Source organism: Homalodisca vitripennis, chromosome 8, assembly GCF_021130785.1.
Source record: "Homalodisca vitripennis isolate AUS2020 chromosome 8, UT_GWSS_2.1, whole genome shotgun sequence".
In the NCBI taxonomy this organism is placed as follows: domain Eukaryota; kingdom Metazoa; phylum Arthropoda; class Insecta; order Hemiptera; family Cicadellidae; genus Homalodisca; species Homalodisca vitripennis.
The window spans coordinates 64834872-64852244 of record NC_060214.1 but is presented as its reverse complement, the minus strand read 5'-3'; the positions used below and the strand labels follow the sequence as shown (position 1 = coordinate 64852244).

Sequence of the window (17373 nt, the reverse complement as noted above, 5' to 3'; positions counted from 1 at the left end):
AGATAGTGTTCTTCAGTTGACACACAACATGGGTTTTCTTACAATCGATAGATAAAGTTTCCCTAAGACAGAAATTGACCATGAGTATCTTTATTGGAGGTCGAAATGAGAGGGTATGAAAAGCGTAAAAAATATGAAATGAAATCTATTTTCTCAGATCATATTTCTCTTATCTTGACACGCTTAAACCAAACGCTTCACACTTACATAACGTTAATCATCGTCAACTAATAATATACAGACTGAAGATGCGACTAGTTGGCTGACGTTATTATAACTATTATTTATGTATCAGACGCTTGGTTTTAAATTTGTCAAGGTAGGATGAATTAAATATGAGAAAAACATTATTGTTTTATATATTTAACCTTTTCCACTCCCTTCCACTTCGAGTTAACCAAAATTAGCGTGGCTAAAAATCAGACACCCTTCTTAGGAACAATTCCTCTATAAATTTCAAGGAAAACCAGGTTGTATGCGTATACAGTGCAAATTCAATCACGGCTCCTGGAGGTCGTGTTAAACATGTTCACATGTTAAACAATAACATGTTTACAAATAGTAAACCCGCCATCAATCCGTTACAAACCTTTACAAAACTTTATAAACAATATTCGAATTTCATAAACAGATTACAATTGTACAAAATTTCAAAGTTGTTAACAAAACTCTCGTCCATAAAATGATCAAGACATTCCAAAACTGTTTTAAAGACAACTAAATAGTGCATTGGTACAGATTAAAATCACTGATAAACTCAGACAAGATACTAGTGTAGTAGGAGTAGTGTCGTCAAGTGAAGCGCTAGTATCAGTCTTGTCTGATACTTGTGTCCATAATATTGTGTGCTTGTGTGTGGCTGTGTTACTCAAATGATTGAGTTTTCATATTTTGAGTCTCCAGCTTAAGTGACCACAACAATGGACAACGACTCGGAACAGCAGTCTCCCGACAATACTAAACCTCCAGGTTTACTATGAGCAATTACTGTTGTTAAAAGTTATTGGTATTAGCATATTCTAACACATTCTTTACTTGAAATTTGACATTAGGTTTAGCTGACATTGTTTAACCCTCATATTGAAATCATACAATTTTATCATATTGGTTGATATACATTTTTTGAAAAAGCATCAAATGTAAGACATTATAAATGTCCGATTTTTTCTTAATTTCATTAACTTGCAAAAAACAAAAAAAACTTTTATTGTTCTTTCAGTTGTGACAAATGACATTTCAGATTTTTTAATTATGTCATCATCAGTCAGCATGTTTGAAGTCACCATATAGCAATTTACTTAAAAAACAAAATATAAAAAAATATTACACTTAGTAAAATATCTAAGTATATTGAAATAACCAGATATAACAATATTTTTGAGGAAAAAAACCTGCTTACAATGTTTAGAATGAACTAAAAAATTAAGCAAATTATATAAAATAACATTAGGGTTTGTTTTTAAAGTTATAAACAAGACAAAATTTCCGGGTCTGTTAGATCTGTTTGCCATGTCAAATCCTGATTTTAGCACAAATTGCTGTTAGATACGGATAAATAATTTCTTAAATTTGAACAAATTATTTATATTTGACCCAAATCTTCTAATTTCGAGCCTGACGACACCAACTATGTGGACAAAATCACTGGCCTATATGTACAAAAATATTATCTACAGCAAAATCATCTAAGCAAAAATAGAACAATAACATGATTGTTGGCTCTTAAATTGCAAAAGTTTCTGTAGAAGAAACTATGTTTTTATTTAAGATTTCCATACAGTATGAAGTTTACGTGTTGTTTATTAGTCATCCAGCAGTATACAAACAATATTGTTTGTTCTATGAAAGATGAACTCCTGTAACAGACCAAATTACAACAAGTACGTGACAATTAAAGTATTTATATTTGACCTTATAATCTTCCAACTTTGACCCTGCCGATATCAACTCTTTGGATAAAAACACTGAGCTATAAGTACAAAGATGTTGTCTGCAGCAAAATCCTCTAAGCAAAAATAGAACAGTGACATGTTTATTGGCTCTTAAATGGTAAAAGTTTCTGTAGAAGAAACTATGTTTCTATTTAAGATATAGTATGAAATTTACGCTTTGTTTATTAGTCGCCCCAGCAGTATACAAACAGCTCTTTGTTCTATGAAAGATGAATACGTGTAAAGGACCACATTACAAGCATTACTTGTTTGTTCTCTGCAAGATTAAAAGGAGTATTGGCCGTATTTAAGATTTAAGAGTACAAACCTCGTGCATTTTATAACCTCTTGAATATAAAACAATCTGCACAACAAAATTAAAATATGAATTGAATGTTTTAATTTAGGAACTCAAAATAATGGACGGTAAGAAATCTACGAGAAATAAAACAAAGGCAGTTTGCTGTAGTGCATTTATTGTGTGTACAAATACCTTTGTCCAATATTTCAAAATTCTTAAGGCCTAAATTTGGGTAAAAATCACCATTGTTGGGATTTAAAATAAGAGAGTATAAATAATTAGGTCATGTTGGATAGGCTGGATGCGTTAAAGTTGGATGGATTTGAGCCATAATTGACATTAATGCACTGTTAACGAGTAATAAGAAATGATAGCTCATAGCCCACTTTGAAGCTAAGGAGACGATTCCCCAGGCTAAACCCGATTTATACACATTAATTTATTAATGACCGCTTCATGTTAAATGGATTCTAACCATTATTGGCACGAACGTTCTATATAACATATGTTAACCATAAATGGCTAAGAGATAAGGGTACGCCTTTTGGTTGGATAGATTTTGCCCAAATTCGACATCAGTGTTTAATAATGGCTATAAAGGAGGAGGAGCCCTTAGTCAAAACTGTTTTACACACAACTACTATAAACACCTCAAATTTGGATGCACGTTAATCATAATTTGTATGAACGTTCTATAGAATGACAGATTATTTTCAAAATAGATAGAGCAGAACTCTCACATACATGAAGATAATAGAAAGCAGAGACTGCCTGTGACCAAAAACTGCTAGGGGTCGGAAGCAACAAAAGGTTGAAACTTTCTGCAGGCAGGTAGCTCTCAAAGGCTGGAGCTGCTTTCTAGCACTCAATTCTTTGCCGGTAATTTCCGGAAGCCAGGAGGTCCTAGAGGCTGAGTGATTCCATAGGACGAGAACTGCCTTAGCCGATACTTCTAGAGGCCAGGTGGTTTCTGAGGGCCAGAAACTGACATCGGAAAATCCTAAATGCTAAGGACTCCCAGTGGTGAACTACCAGAAGCTAGTACCATAGTGTCAAAGCTGCTATATGTCAGCAGATATAGAGACTGGAACCTCGCCACGAGGTTCCAGAGGAGAGCTCTTAGAGGCCGGTAGCTATAAGAAGCTGTTTCCACAGGGTCGAAACTACCAGAATCTAAGAGCTGCCATAAACCGAGAGCTTCTAAAGACCGGGAACTGTCAGAGGCCGGACGCTGCTAGAAGCCTAGAGCTACTAACGACCAGGATCTGCAATATCCTAGATGTTTAGAGGGAGGAATATGCATGAGGACAAGATCTACCTGATTTCGAGGGCTGCCAAAAGCACCAAGACCTGCTAGACGCCGAGAGGTCCTGGAGACAGATGTATGTATATTAGAGGCAAGGCTGCCGAATCTCTGGGCTGGCAAGAGTCCAAAAAGGTTACGAACTAAAAAGGTTCAGTTCTAAGAAGTCTGGATGTTGTAGAAGCTGGGTGCTCCAATAGGCCGGGAGCTGCCAGAACCGGGGTTGGATAAAATCTGGTAACTGCCATATAGCTATCATATGCAAAAAAACTCAGAGAAATTATTACCTATAAGGAGTCTGGAGGTTCCTAATGCTGGGACTATCGTGAAAAATTGTAACTAAAATGTATTAAATAATTCTTTAATGTTTTAAAGTAACATAAATAATAGTAACATGTTTATATATTTTAACTTTAAATGCATTGTTCCAAAACAATCAATAGAAATTTGGTAGCTACGTCATTAAAGGTTTTGAAAGGAAGAAAAGGATACTGGAAACCCGAGTTTTGGTTCATTTTATCTTACTTTTACCGTACTCCAAGAAACATTTTTTAAATGTTAATATATTTTATAAAATCTATATTATAATAAAAAAAACATTAGATAACAATTTAAAAATAACTAAGTTTTATTTTAAATGGACCGATCCCTTTGAAGAGGATGAATTTTATCGGAAAATTATTAGTATTTGCTACAATTTAAAGCAACGGTTTCCCAGTGAGTGTTTTGTAATTAGTATCCTAATATTGACAACCTAGGCCTCTTTATAGACTCATAGCTAACCAAAGTTAATAAAAACATTGGGAGCTTATGAAAACTGAGAAATACTTATCTTACTCTCTAAACATTCTTTAAATTTGCTACAGGACCTTGTCACTCCCCCAAAAAACCGTTTGAAACAAGAGTTTTCTACTAGAGTTTTGTTTATACTTACTTCTTTAGCGATATAATATTTTGTACTGTAAAGATAAATCAGGAATTTGTATTAGAAAATGTATACTCATAAACACCTTCTATTTCTAGGCTTCGGGGCGCGGCATTGCCAAGCAATAATGACGTTCCTCTGCTTGGTTTTGGCTTACGCAATGAGAGTAAATCTTTCCGTGGGAATCGTGGCTATGACTGACAGCACTGGAACTAATTCTGACTTAAAGGTAATGTCACGTTTTATTTTCTTGCAAGAATTTTTTCCAATAGAAATCCTATAAAATCGATTTTATTGTACTTCACCAAGAGTCCACTAGCACACGAATAATTAATATTCTGGACGCATACAACTTCCCCCTAGTGCTGTAAATATTTACTCCTACTCAGTTAAGCGTTTAACAGGTATTAATTTTAGTAGTCAATCAAGATCAAATATTGCTTGATTAACTTTTTATTGACAAGAAATTATAATTGTATTAACACCAAAATCCTTGTATGTGAGCGATAATAACGGAAGATGTGCATTGTTTTCCAAATTATAGCATTCAATGTTTTTACAGGAATTCTTAACAGAGTCAGCATACGTTTAAACATTGATTACTGATTACCTGAGACTGATTACTTGGGGTTACTCAAGTCAAGAATTCGCTGACCCAGTAAATGTTGGTTTTAGGATTAACCTCAGGAAAACGCGATATTACGTTGCATCGGTGAAATGTCACATATTCCTTTTTTATGTGATGGTAGGTATGTTATTCGATCAAACAGTATATAACAACTGAAGTGGATTTAAGTGATTGCGGTGTAGGAGGCAGAGAAATAGTGGAAAACAACAACCAGCGAGTGTGCTGTTGTCAAGGTTATTACAAAATAACATCACACACACAAAAAGTTACATTAAATAATATGGCTTTACCCAGTTAATCCTATTATTGTGCTTGTTAATAAAATAATGCACCGTAGCCACTTTAAAATTAATTTTAATTGGCACTATATACATTTCCGGCTTATGAGAGGCCAACATCAGATATGGTAAGTTAGAAAAATATAAGAAACACGATATTAAATTAACATATTGTGTGAAAAATATCTTTTCAACTAAATTTGTATTTAACTTTACGTTTACCTAATATAAACTATCCCCCAAATAATAATGGATTTACAAAAAGTGTATCAGGATAATTTGTCGCACTTTCATTTATTGAAAAAAGTTCTAAAGTTTTCCATTTGGTTACCCAACTTGCATATGTAAAATTTTAGATTTCTTTCAATAAGCGTGTGCCTATGGTCAGTATTATTTTGACGATCATTTAATTTGCCGGTCTTTCTAATATATCGGTTTTACCCCAGGAGTTTCAATTCTAAATGGTTTCTTCTTTTCAGTGGTGAAAATACACTTTATATAAAAAAACAGATGGGTTACATTCAAGCAACCCCAAGTATGTCCAGGATTTCTGCATTTTTTTAATATTTATTGCACAAAATTTAATCGTGCAGTACATTTAAAATGATTGCATAATGTTTTTTATTTACTTCGGCCGTTTTAGAGCATTGGTTAAAAAACTACTGTTATAGCAAAAGTACCAATGAATCAGATAAACCTCATAAGACCTACAAATGTTGTCCTAACTAGTCATACTGCTTACCGTTAGAACTAAAAGATTGGTGTTTTAACTGAAGGTAAGGAGTTTTATATTTGCATGAACCCTAAAGATTTAGAATCATAATGAAATAATGGTGACATAACCAATCTCAAAATAATGATATTCCATTTGTGGGGTGTTATGAATGAGATATCTACTCAGTAAGAAGTGGGACATTTCGTTCATTATCAGTATGATTACACGATGACAGCTCTTGATGAAGATATTATTGACTCGAACAAGACTAATCGCTGGTTATATGGACTTCAAGTGGGCAACGTCGTTGCTCTTTGACCTTACAGCTTGTTAGAGTTAGTGGAAATCTGACTCCCTATAAATACTAACATATATTTGATTTGAATGAATTTCCTTAGATGAATTTATTAGTTTTCTATAACAGGGTTTAAAAGTTATTTTAATTGTAACTCACTCCATATAAAGATATTTTTTAAGTTGATGTATACGAAATCAATATTGGTGTTTTACTTCCCTGTAAATATTTGGTAAATATATCTGTTATAGTGTTTAAGAAAACTTACATTAATAACGAAAATAAAATTCACATTGGGTTTATAGCGTCATAAAAAAAGGAAACCCTACAGAATAATAAGCGATAAAAACTCCATAAACTCTAAAAATTAATTAATTGCAATATCGGGTAGGTACTCTTTAAAATGGAAAGTTACAATGGTATAGAATTTTAACTAGTTATTAATGAATTATTTAAGACTTTTTATGTCATATTCTTAATTCTAGAAACCTATAGCAGTGTATAAGCAATGTGCATAAACTACATTTACGTATTTTATATTCATCTTCTATTTCATCTGTCCTTTTCGCATAATTTATAGTAAACTAAATATAAATATAATTATAAGTCATACACTATGGTATAGCTTGTTTACTGGTCAATGGATATTTCTCTCTTTTTATACACGGTTTCCAAAAAACTCCAAAAAAAGTTAATGTCTTGTAAAATGCTAGAGACTGTGTACGCTCTTACGTCAAATTCCGTGTAAGCTCTTTGCTCGGTTGGCGTGTAGGTACGCTCTTAGTTCTGATACCGTTTATGGCTCTTCAATGACATCCATAATCTAAGCTCGATGTCGTGTACGCTCTTAGTTTTCAAGCTGTCTTATACACTTTTAGTATCTCCGTTTATTTATTCTTTTTCCCGTGTCCTCAATTTTTTATGTTTCTCGTAACATAAATACACTACTAAAGGGTGCTGTTCAATTTGAACAGTAAAATTCAAACCAAATAATACTTCAAATGTTCAAATTTAATAGCAGATGTGCGAGATTCAATTTAAAAAATATTGCATAACCACCATCAGACCACATTATAATACATTCAAAGACGCTAGTGTTTAATATTCTGTTTCATATAGCCTTTGAAGGTTATAATTCGAAGCTAAGTATTCCATATGGGTTATGCCTATTGGGCATCTCATTCATTGCTTTTATCAAAATATATTGAAAGAACCAGAGTACTAGAGTTCCCTTTTGATTTCCAGATCACCTGATAGATGGTTCTTTTTTCCAGGTACTACCATGGGACAGTTCTATAAAAGGTATAATCCTAAGTTCCTTCTTCTGGGGCTATCTAATCCTGCAGGTGCCGGCTGGAGAGATGGCTCGAAGGTTGGGTTCTAAGTACCCGCTGTTCATTGCCATGTTGATCTGTTCACTCTTTACCCTGTTCAGTCCCTACATCGCCCAGAACTATAGTTGGCAGGTCTTCTGTGCCACAAGAGTTATCCAGGGACTGCTTCAGGTGGGTTTAAAACGATATTTAAGTCATTTTGTGGGCAGTTATAACAAGTTCTCTAAATCTGAGTAAGCAAACCAATAAAGTTATAACAATCAAGCCTCATCCCGTAATCAGTTCTAGATCAAAAGACAAGTGAAAAATAAGAAAACCCATTTTATAAGAGGTTGGGGAGATCCATACCTTTTTCAAGGATGTGACGTTATAACCGTATGTAGTGAATGAAAAGATGATAAATGATCTGGAAGTACTCGTTTCTTTAATAAATGTCTAGGCTTTATCAAAAGTTCATCCAATGATTTTGATTTTTCAGGGATTTTTCACCCCTTCTATTAATGCCCATATGTCAAAGTGGGCCCCACCGCTGGAGAGATGTAGGCTTTTCGCGTTCGTCTTCATTGGTGAGGATTATCTGTTAGAAATTAATCAAGTTAATTTGTTTTAAAGGGGTTCAGTACGGCAATGTGACACCTCGGTGTTAACGCCCCAAAATTACAACAAATAAATTAGTTTAACCTAATACTACGAAAATGTCTGATTGTTACTTTAGTGATTATTTTAACCACCTTTATACTGGTAAGACCTCCACAATATGTAACAATGCTGCCGTACACATCAAGTGCCATCCGGATTAATATAGGAAAATATAGGCGTTAAGGCCACTTCAGAAGAAAGGGACAGGAGTTCTGCCGCAGCCTGTATATGCATTAAATTGAAGCCCGCGGTGATGCGACAACACCGGTGTTGTCGCAGCCACGTGTACGGAATGCGCTGAAATCAGCAATAGTTGTGTTGTACGCAGGCCTTGAGCAGTCTAAAAGCACCATGTACTTTGTTAATTACTAAATGAATCGCCTAGGCGGCAGCACCTCTCAGAGTACCATCATAAGACGAAACGCGCTCTGATTGGTCTGGAGCCTTGGCAGCGGGAGGATCGGGCGATGTTGAGGACATGCTCGGAGAGTCGGCGACAGACGTTAAATTAGGCCCTCTCCCTCTTTCTCTCTCTCTCTCTCTCTATCCATATTTCAACTTTTCGGAAGCCAAATTCTAAATTCTTAATTATGTATTAATCAAACCTAATTATTTTATTAATCTAATCCAAAGAGTGTGCTAATTTTAATAAATCATATATTAGTTCGACTCCGTTGTTTTATTTTGAAAAGTTTATACAACCTTCCTCGCCACGAACCCAAGAGAAGATCTTTCGCCTCCCACTTGGCAAACGAAGGCAACCTACCACAGCAAAATAAAAAAAAAATTAATGTTCGTTTTTTTAATTCAAATTTTTTTTAGGTTATTTTCTGAAGAGTTTATTGCAAAAATTATTTAAAATATCGCTATTTTGATTCTTATGCTACAGGTTAATGAACTCACTTATAAGCCTATGCAGGATCTTTATCTGCGATTTTCTAAAAGTTTACTTTTTTCCCACATAATATGTATCTTTTTCTCTAGAACTACTCATCAAATTAGTACAAAAAACATTACAGTTGTAATTTAAACTAGTACACACATTTTGACGCAAGACATTTTTAAAAAAGGTAAAAAAAACTTTTGTATAACATAACATATTATATAGTTTTGTCAAAAAATAGGCCAACAAATATTATGATAGGCCAAGGAGGTTCCTGAGAAAAATATACACAAAGTTTTATAAATTAGCATGGAAAGAACCTGCCGTACCGAACCCCTTAAAATAGTTAATGTTTTGATACATTTTACTTTAATTAATGTTTTATTCTATTATAAAAACCTATTGCTTATAGTTAAACGTATACGTTATATTGTTCATGGATACACACAGGAAGCCAGTTTGGAACCCTGGTTACCCTGTTTGTAGCAGGGTATCTGGCCGCCAGTCCGTGGGGCTGGCCCAGTATCTTCTACGCCACTGGTCTCTGTAGTCTGCTGTGGGCCGTGGTCTGGATGTTCATCGGTGCCGACTGCCCTGACACACATACATCCATCAGTGTTGAAGAACGTCACTACATCAATTCCTCACTGATTAACACCTCTGCAGAAAGTAAGGTATGTATTCTACTTCAAATAAATACTTAGAGAAACTTATTTTCAAATGTATTTAGACCCAAAGACTTATTATTTATATTTGTTACACATGCGTAATAGATATTTTAACCGAATTAGAGAGGAAAAAATGATAACGATGTGTGTATAATTGATATACATTTTTGAGCAAGTGGTAATATATAAGTTGTTTCTGATAACCAATATATATTTCCTGAATATTTTGATGTTAGTGGATCAAAAATAAAAATGCAGTGTTAGATAGTATAGGTCTGGATTATTAATTAAATACAAGATTTAGTAATCTCGTTTTCCCACAGGAAGTCAGAAAAGTATGAATAAAACCTATAATCTAGTGAAACATTATTCATTTTTGTTCAAGTTAACTTCATGATGTAGTCGAGTTATTCTTCTAACGTTTTACTTTTCGATATCAAACACGTTTACAGTAATCTTATTTATGTTTTATTCATATAAAAAATATATTCAAGAAAAGCAGAACAAGAAATAAAAATACATTTTCTTGTTAAATATTAATAAATATTAAATCTTTCCTGAATAATTTATTAACAATTAAAATCGATTACTACGCTTGATGGTGGCTTTCTAGTTTAAGTCCAAGTACTATTCAGAGACGGCGGCGTCTATCGTTTTTAATGTTTTAGAGGGCAGTCCCATTAACGTGAAAGAGCAATCACTGGTTTTCCTCCACTATAGTAAAGGATCATACCTCGATCTGATAGTTCTAGAACAAATAGTTTAGGAGACAGAGAGTAAACAGTAGAATACATAAGTGATATTAAAGGAATTCAACCATCGACAATTATCTCTTTTACTACACACTCGCCAAAATTTACTAACTCCCTTTATGGCATCATCTATCCGCACGCGAACATTTACAAATTAAATCTTAATTTTTTGTGACAGGTAATTCACTCGACTCACGCAGAAGGATAAATACTTTGACCACACTCCATGATTTCAAATTGCAGACGCTGCCGACACCCTGGTGGGACGTAGCAACCTCTGTGCCTCTATGGTCTCTGCTGATCGCCCATCTGGGGCAGAACTGGGGCTACTGGATGTTACTAACCGAGCTGCCCAGCTATTTCAGCCACGTGCTGGGGTTTAACATAAAAAATGTTAGTAATAAACTCTACTTATCCTCGTAGTGTTTATTGTTTTACGAAAATTCTGCATTCATTTTCAATCATAAATAAACTACTAAAAAACTACGATATACGAGCACAATCACAGCGTTGTGCACAGAATATTTGGTTCAAAGGTGTTTTGTAAAATGTCATAGACTTCTTCCACAAGCAATACATTAAAAGGCCTATCGTAAATTTAATTTTATTATATTATTAAATGGCATATTCAGTATTTTAAAGAGGGTGATAGTGATCCAACGTACAAAGAATTATTAACGTGCATTCATTCTTTGTACCTGCATCTGATTTCTTGCTTTCCCATTTTTGAAGTAAGGGTTTACACATTGCTGCCATAGCACATATTGCTTGCAGTGCTTATGAAAGAAATTAGATCCTGGAATTAATTAATCTAATATAAGGTTTTGTTTTAGCTTGATTCTTTAATCCTACCACTTACTATTAAGCCTTAGCAATCAAGATTATTATTCGTATCCTCATTTTGTTATAAAGTTGTTGGGCTGCTAAAGTTTGCCAAAACATCTAAAAAAAGTTTTAGGGGATGATAGATCTAAAAGATTTTAAATTTAGCTAAAGCTAAATTTAAAATCTTTAAATCTTAATAAAGATAAAGCTTGTAAATTGTGTCTCACAGCAAACATATGTACACATTAATTTATGTAGGAGTGAATGGATGTAACATTTACTGCTAAAAATCTCATAATCAATAACCACACGTGTTTCAGAACGGACTAATATCAGCACTTCCGTACCTGATAATGTGTTCTCTGACCGTGGTGTTCTCATGGATAGCCGACTTCATCAATAAGAGAGGCATCTTGCCAATCAGCGTCTCTCGAAAAATGTGGAACTCCATCGGTAAGCTCTAGTCTGCTTCTTGTCAACTATGACAAAAATTGTTTTGATTAGTAACGAAACCGTTTCCATGCGTGCTTTTGAAGTAAGAATAATGATTGATTTATTCATATAAATGCAAGTACATACATTATATAGATAAATTATTAGGGATAGCCTAATAACATATCCAGTAGCGTGATTAGTGTGAACTAAATAAAATACTTTTTTAAGCTTAGGTTGTACTAAAATAACCCTGCCACTCTCCGGGCCTCGGAAACTACATTCAAATTTAAAATCACAATTAACAATTGAAAACAAAAACAATAGTATTATCAATTTTTGCGATATACAATCAAAAATTAATGTACTTTTTCATAACAAGTTAATATGCACATTACGAATATACAGTTTCTCATCTATACGTTAAGTATACAACAAAATAATTTCACATTCAATCGTTCATACTCACTTAATACCATACATACTCATAACACCATTACTTGGACTACGATATTGTTATTGTTAGATTATCTCAAGCCAATTGAGTTATACATGTAAACAAACTTTTTTGTAGTTTAGCTGATGACTTTATTAAAAAGCAAACAGAATTTGTTCAGTTAGCCAATCAAATAAACTTTTGTTGAAATATCAAATGGTAATGTATTCGAGAAGTTTGGGTATACAAGTACTGAAAACAGAGTCTGAATATTTCTTTTTAATTCTGTGACTGTAAACATTTTTATATAAGTTCCTTGTTCCATATACAAGGAAATTTGTACCTTAATTACCGCTTCCTAAATAATAATAAATTACTTTGTACACATATAAATGCTGAATCGATAGGGCTCGAGAATTTAATGGAATAGAGGGAACGAGCTAACTCGTAGTTTTTTAGCATTATGCGAACTACATGATTTTGTGAAATTCTAATTTTATCAACTTTGTAAAATTAACCCATATTAACCCAGATTAAAGCAGATTAACCCGTATTGGAGCTTTGATTGGGCAAGAGAAAAGTAAAGGTTTTGTAATAATAATGCATCACAAAATTTTCTGAAAAAGCGGAAATGCTTGGATTTCTTTGACTTATCATAAATTCTGTCACTTTTATGCTATTAACTCTTGTTTATTTGACAGCCCACTGGGGGGCAGCGGCTGCTCTCATGTGCTTATCGTTCACGTCCACTGTGACCGGAGCTGTTGTGCTTCTGACTACATCGATCTCGCTCAACGCCGGCATCTACACGGGCTTCCTGCAGAATCACCTGGACCTAGCGCCCAACTTTGCAGGTCTACTGATGGGCATCACCAACGGGTTCGCTAACATCACCGCCATCATTGGACCCATGATCACCGGCTTCATCGTCTCAGATGAGGTCTGTATTACAAATAGACAATATTATCTCAATGTAATCCAAAATCGATTTATCTTTATGGCAACAGGCCAAAAGAAAACTTACACTGCCTTAAAATATTTAGATTTATTTATTACTATCAGTTAACGGTAGTTTCACACGCAATTCTTAAAATCGAAGGGCGTGGCCTCCTTAGCATTTATGGTGTAATATTCTGGAACTCTATGTTTCAAACAGAGAAAGTCATATATTATATACACATTATTTCATTATCCATGGTTAAGATGAGGATTATAGGTTAAGACAATATTCTAAAGGTAAATAAGATTCTGACTGATTCTATTTTAGGCTTAGTAGGTGAGAAAAATACATATATATATATATATATATATATATATATATATATATATATATATATGTATATATATATATATATGCCATTACACCAAAGCGCTCTGTGGTGTAATGGTAGCACATTCACCCGGCAAGTGAGAGATCCGGGTTCGTTCGACTCCCGGCGGAGCAAGTACTTTTTGCGATTCAATGTTTATTGGAATTAAATAAGGCTATTGCCATTTATACAGTTTAATGTATATATATATATATATATATATATATATATATATATATATATATATATATATATATATATATATATAGGTCTCGAAAGCCTAATTCGACGAAAAACGTCAACTTCCGAGTGGTTAAATTCACTTTCTGTCTAAGGTATTTCCAGAACCATATTTGAGTTTTGAGCGCCCAATCAAGAAAACATACAGTATACCAACAAAAAAACAACTTCCGTCAAAAAGCTACTTTCGGCTCTTTGAATTTTACTCATGTCTAAGATATTTCAAATACCATGGTTTTTTTGCCCGTTTAAATTCACTACGAGAATAAATAATTTACGGTTTCACAATTTATGCACCCCTAATCAAGAAAATTTATACAAGAAAAATATTATTTCTTTTATTCTAAAATATAATTTTTTTTGCATTTTTTTAACTTTTATTAAAAAAATGGTGTGGAGATTAGGGCAATATGAATATACAAATACTATATCTATCTAATCTTCGTGGCAGCTAGCTATTTGTATCAAATTTAGATTACTACTAGAAATTTTAAATTTTACAAATATGCCAATACTCAACTACACAAGCAACATACAAATATCACCTTATACAACAATCATAAATAAACACACAACTTCAAACTTACACCAACAACGTGCTATAGAACATTTTTGCCTATAAAGTTAAATAGTACTAAATAACAAGGAAATAAAATTTAACAATATACAACAATATAAAATTAAACAATTATTTATAGGTTATATAATTTATACCCCCATAACCGCGCCAACATCCTGTTCTAGACCATGCACTAGGAGAGTATGCTCCAACACTCTCTTAAAAATAATTTTTATAAAACACAATCTGTAGACTTTATATTAATTAACAGGGATATATTCTATAATGTGATAACAGGGTCGTAAGCTATAGTAATAAGATCAGTTAGACTATGTAATAAATAACAAGGAATGTAATATAACAATATAACAAGACATAAACTATAAAGTGATAACAACAGATAGACTACATAATGAATAACAGGACATAAACTATAAAGTTTATAACAACAGATAGACTATATAATGAAATAACAGGACATAAACTATAAAGTTATAACAACAAATAGACTGCAGCGATATAACATATACAATACTATAAAATGATAACTGATGAAACAGTTAACAGAGAAAACTTACAATACAACAGATTGTGGTTAATTAAGTCTGCCAGTCTGTTATATATTGGATTATTTTCATTTTGAATTTAGGTTTACCTACAAATACTATTTCATTGCCATAATGTTCTACAACTGCATTATACAGTTTTGGACCCAAGTAACAGAACTGGTGTTTACTAGTTTCTTTGTTCCTACTTTGTTACTAGTTTCTCTCTCTCTCTCTCTCTCTCTCCTCTCTCTCTCTCTCTCTCTCTCTCTCTCTCTCTCTCTCTCTCTCTGTCTGTGTGTGTGTGTGTGTGTGTGTGTGTGTGTGTGTGTGTGTGTGTGATATAAAATCATAACTCTCAATAAATTTAAATTATCATTCTCTGTAACTCAACTCGTATGGTTTCCAATAACTTTCTGCTGTCCTCATTTTAACAAAGCGGTACTTTAGTATACGTTTTGGCTTCAGTTTATATTGATAATTCTCTTTCTTAATTGTACAAATTGTATTTATTAGGTGATTTAAATTTCTTGAAAGCAACTACGGACAAAATTCAAATTACTACAAAGATACGATAATCTTACACGATGTAGAGCAAATTTTGTAAAAAACAAACGACAACATTTTTTCACTTAAAACGTCAAATAATGGGGAGTATGCAGATATTACAAAGGTGAGACGTGATATACAAATCAATAATATTATTCAGCAGTTACTTACTCGGTTACTTACTTTTTGTGCAGTGAAGTTAGGTAGTCCTCTAATGGAAAAAGGCGCAGGCTCCGCTTCACACAAACTCTAAACACATACTGCCGCCCCGACGAGCCTTATACACCGAGCAAGTTTTAACATGGAGACAAATAATTCAAGAACCTCGACCAAACCAGTAAACAGATGACCGCTTCCAACCCCTGCCCGACCCGCGCCGCGGGTGTGAGACGGCTAAGATAACGACAGTGAACAACTGCTAATTTAATTTGTATACTGCCTCTTTAGAGCCTAATTTCCTTGAGTAATTGCAGTAAAACACAAAGTAAAACTACGAACAATTACGTTAATGTTATGTTAGAGTTTTGCATCTGTGTCAGATATTCATCCACCCAATGAAAGGGTGGATGAATTGAAAGAGGCAGTATTATGAATATGGGCGATTTTTATATTGTACAGCTTAAGCTAGTTTGTGACGATTACTTCTCATCCCCTAAGTCATGAGGACCTTCTTGAAGAGTATCTCTCTAAACTTTTATTATACAGGTTATAAAGTGAATCTCGATATGGGGCCAAGTTGGGCGTGAGAGAGGACTTACTAATAATTCAAATTACTAAGATTCCACGTTGAAAGGTTATTAAATGTTTGAGAAAAAATAGTTTGTTTACTCTTTGAAACTCACCGCAGCATTTCGCTTTACTAAACACACTCAAATAACAATCCAAATTATAAAAAAAATAGACAAATATAATTCAAGTAGAAATATTAAAAATTTAAACATTTACGTTTTTCACATGCAATGGAACAAAATTGTGATATTTTTGCCTGCGGAAAAAAATAAACACGGCATGTAGATACATTAGTAGTGTCGTTTTCCAGTTTATTACCACATAAAATACATTGAGAATCTCATCATTTTTGGAGGTTATATCATTTGCGGTATTTGTATAGCGTGATGTTAGCACTATCGGGCGGTTTTCCAATATAGCGTAGCGCGATGTTACGACTATCGGGCAACTTGCCGATATAACGTAGAGCGATATCAGTGTTTTTAGAGTTAATACCTTATTTTACTAAAAGATTGAAGATCTTTTAAAGCCAATATGTATACAAACATACAACATCCATAGACAGACATGCATTTATAACGACACAAGATGTTTTTTTTTTATTGAAACAACCATAAGCAGCTGGACTGTTTTTGTATGCTCAGCTTACTACAGTTTTTGATCACCTGATTAAAAAAGTACAATTAAATCTCTCAGATATTCCTTTACTGAAGTTTAGTTAGTTTAGTTGAAGTATAGTCATTTAGTTTACTAAGGTTCTGTGCTCAGTCTAATCATATACTTTTGTTGCAGTCAAATAAAGACCAATGGATGATTGCGTTTTATTTAGCTGCTGCAGCTTTCTTCGTTGGGAATCTGATTTTCATGATCTTTGGATCAACAGAAGTACAGCCTTGGAACGACCCACTCAAAAAGGACTACTTAGACAAGAAACAAATCGTTTAAGAACTGTTCAGTTTGGAACTATGAAAATAAAGTAAAATGTTTTCTTTTTTGGTTACAAGGTAATTTACTAACCTGTTATTGTTATTTCCTTAGGAAAGCGTCAACAGTTACACCAATCTGTATAAATCAAACAAATGTAGCTTAATATACA

At 33.5% G+C, this 17373-nt stretch overlaps 1 protein-coding gene across 1 annotated transcript; it reads left to right on the top strand.

Moving 5' to 3' along the window:
• Positions 1-778: 778 nt before the first annotated feature.
• On the top strand, positions 779-17275 carry LOC124367642 (putative inorganic phosphate cotransporter). The gene is made up of 9 exons (XM_046824624.1): positions 779-969; positions 4559-4689; positions 7651-7881; positions 8189-8276; positions 9683-9906; positions 10896-11045; positions 11798-11930; positions 13047-13285; positions 17070-17275. The coding sequence occupies exons 1-9, from the start codon at positions 921-923 to the stop codon at positions 17220-17222; spliced, it is 1398 nt and encodes a 465-aa protein (XP_046680580.1). The 5' UTR covers positions 779-920; the 3' UTR covers positions 17223-17275.
• Positions 17276-17373: the final 98 nt, after the last annotated feature.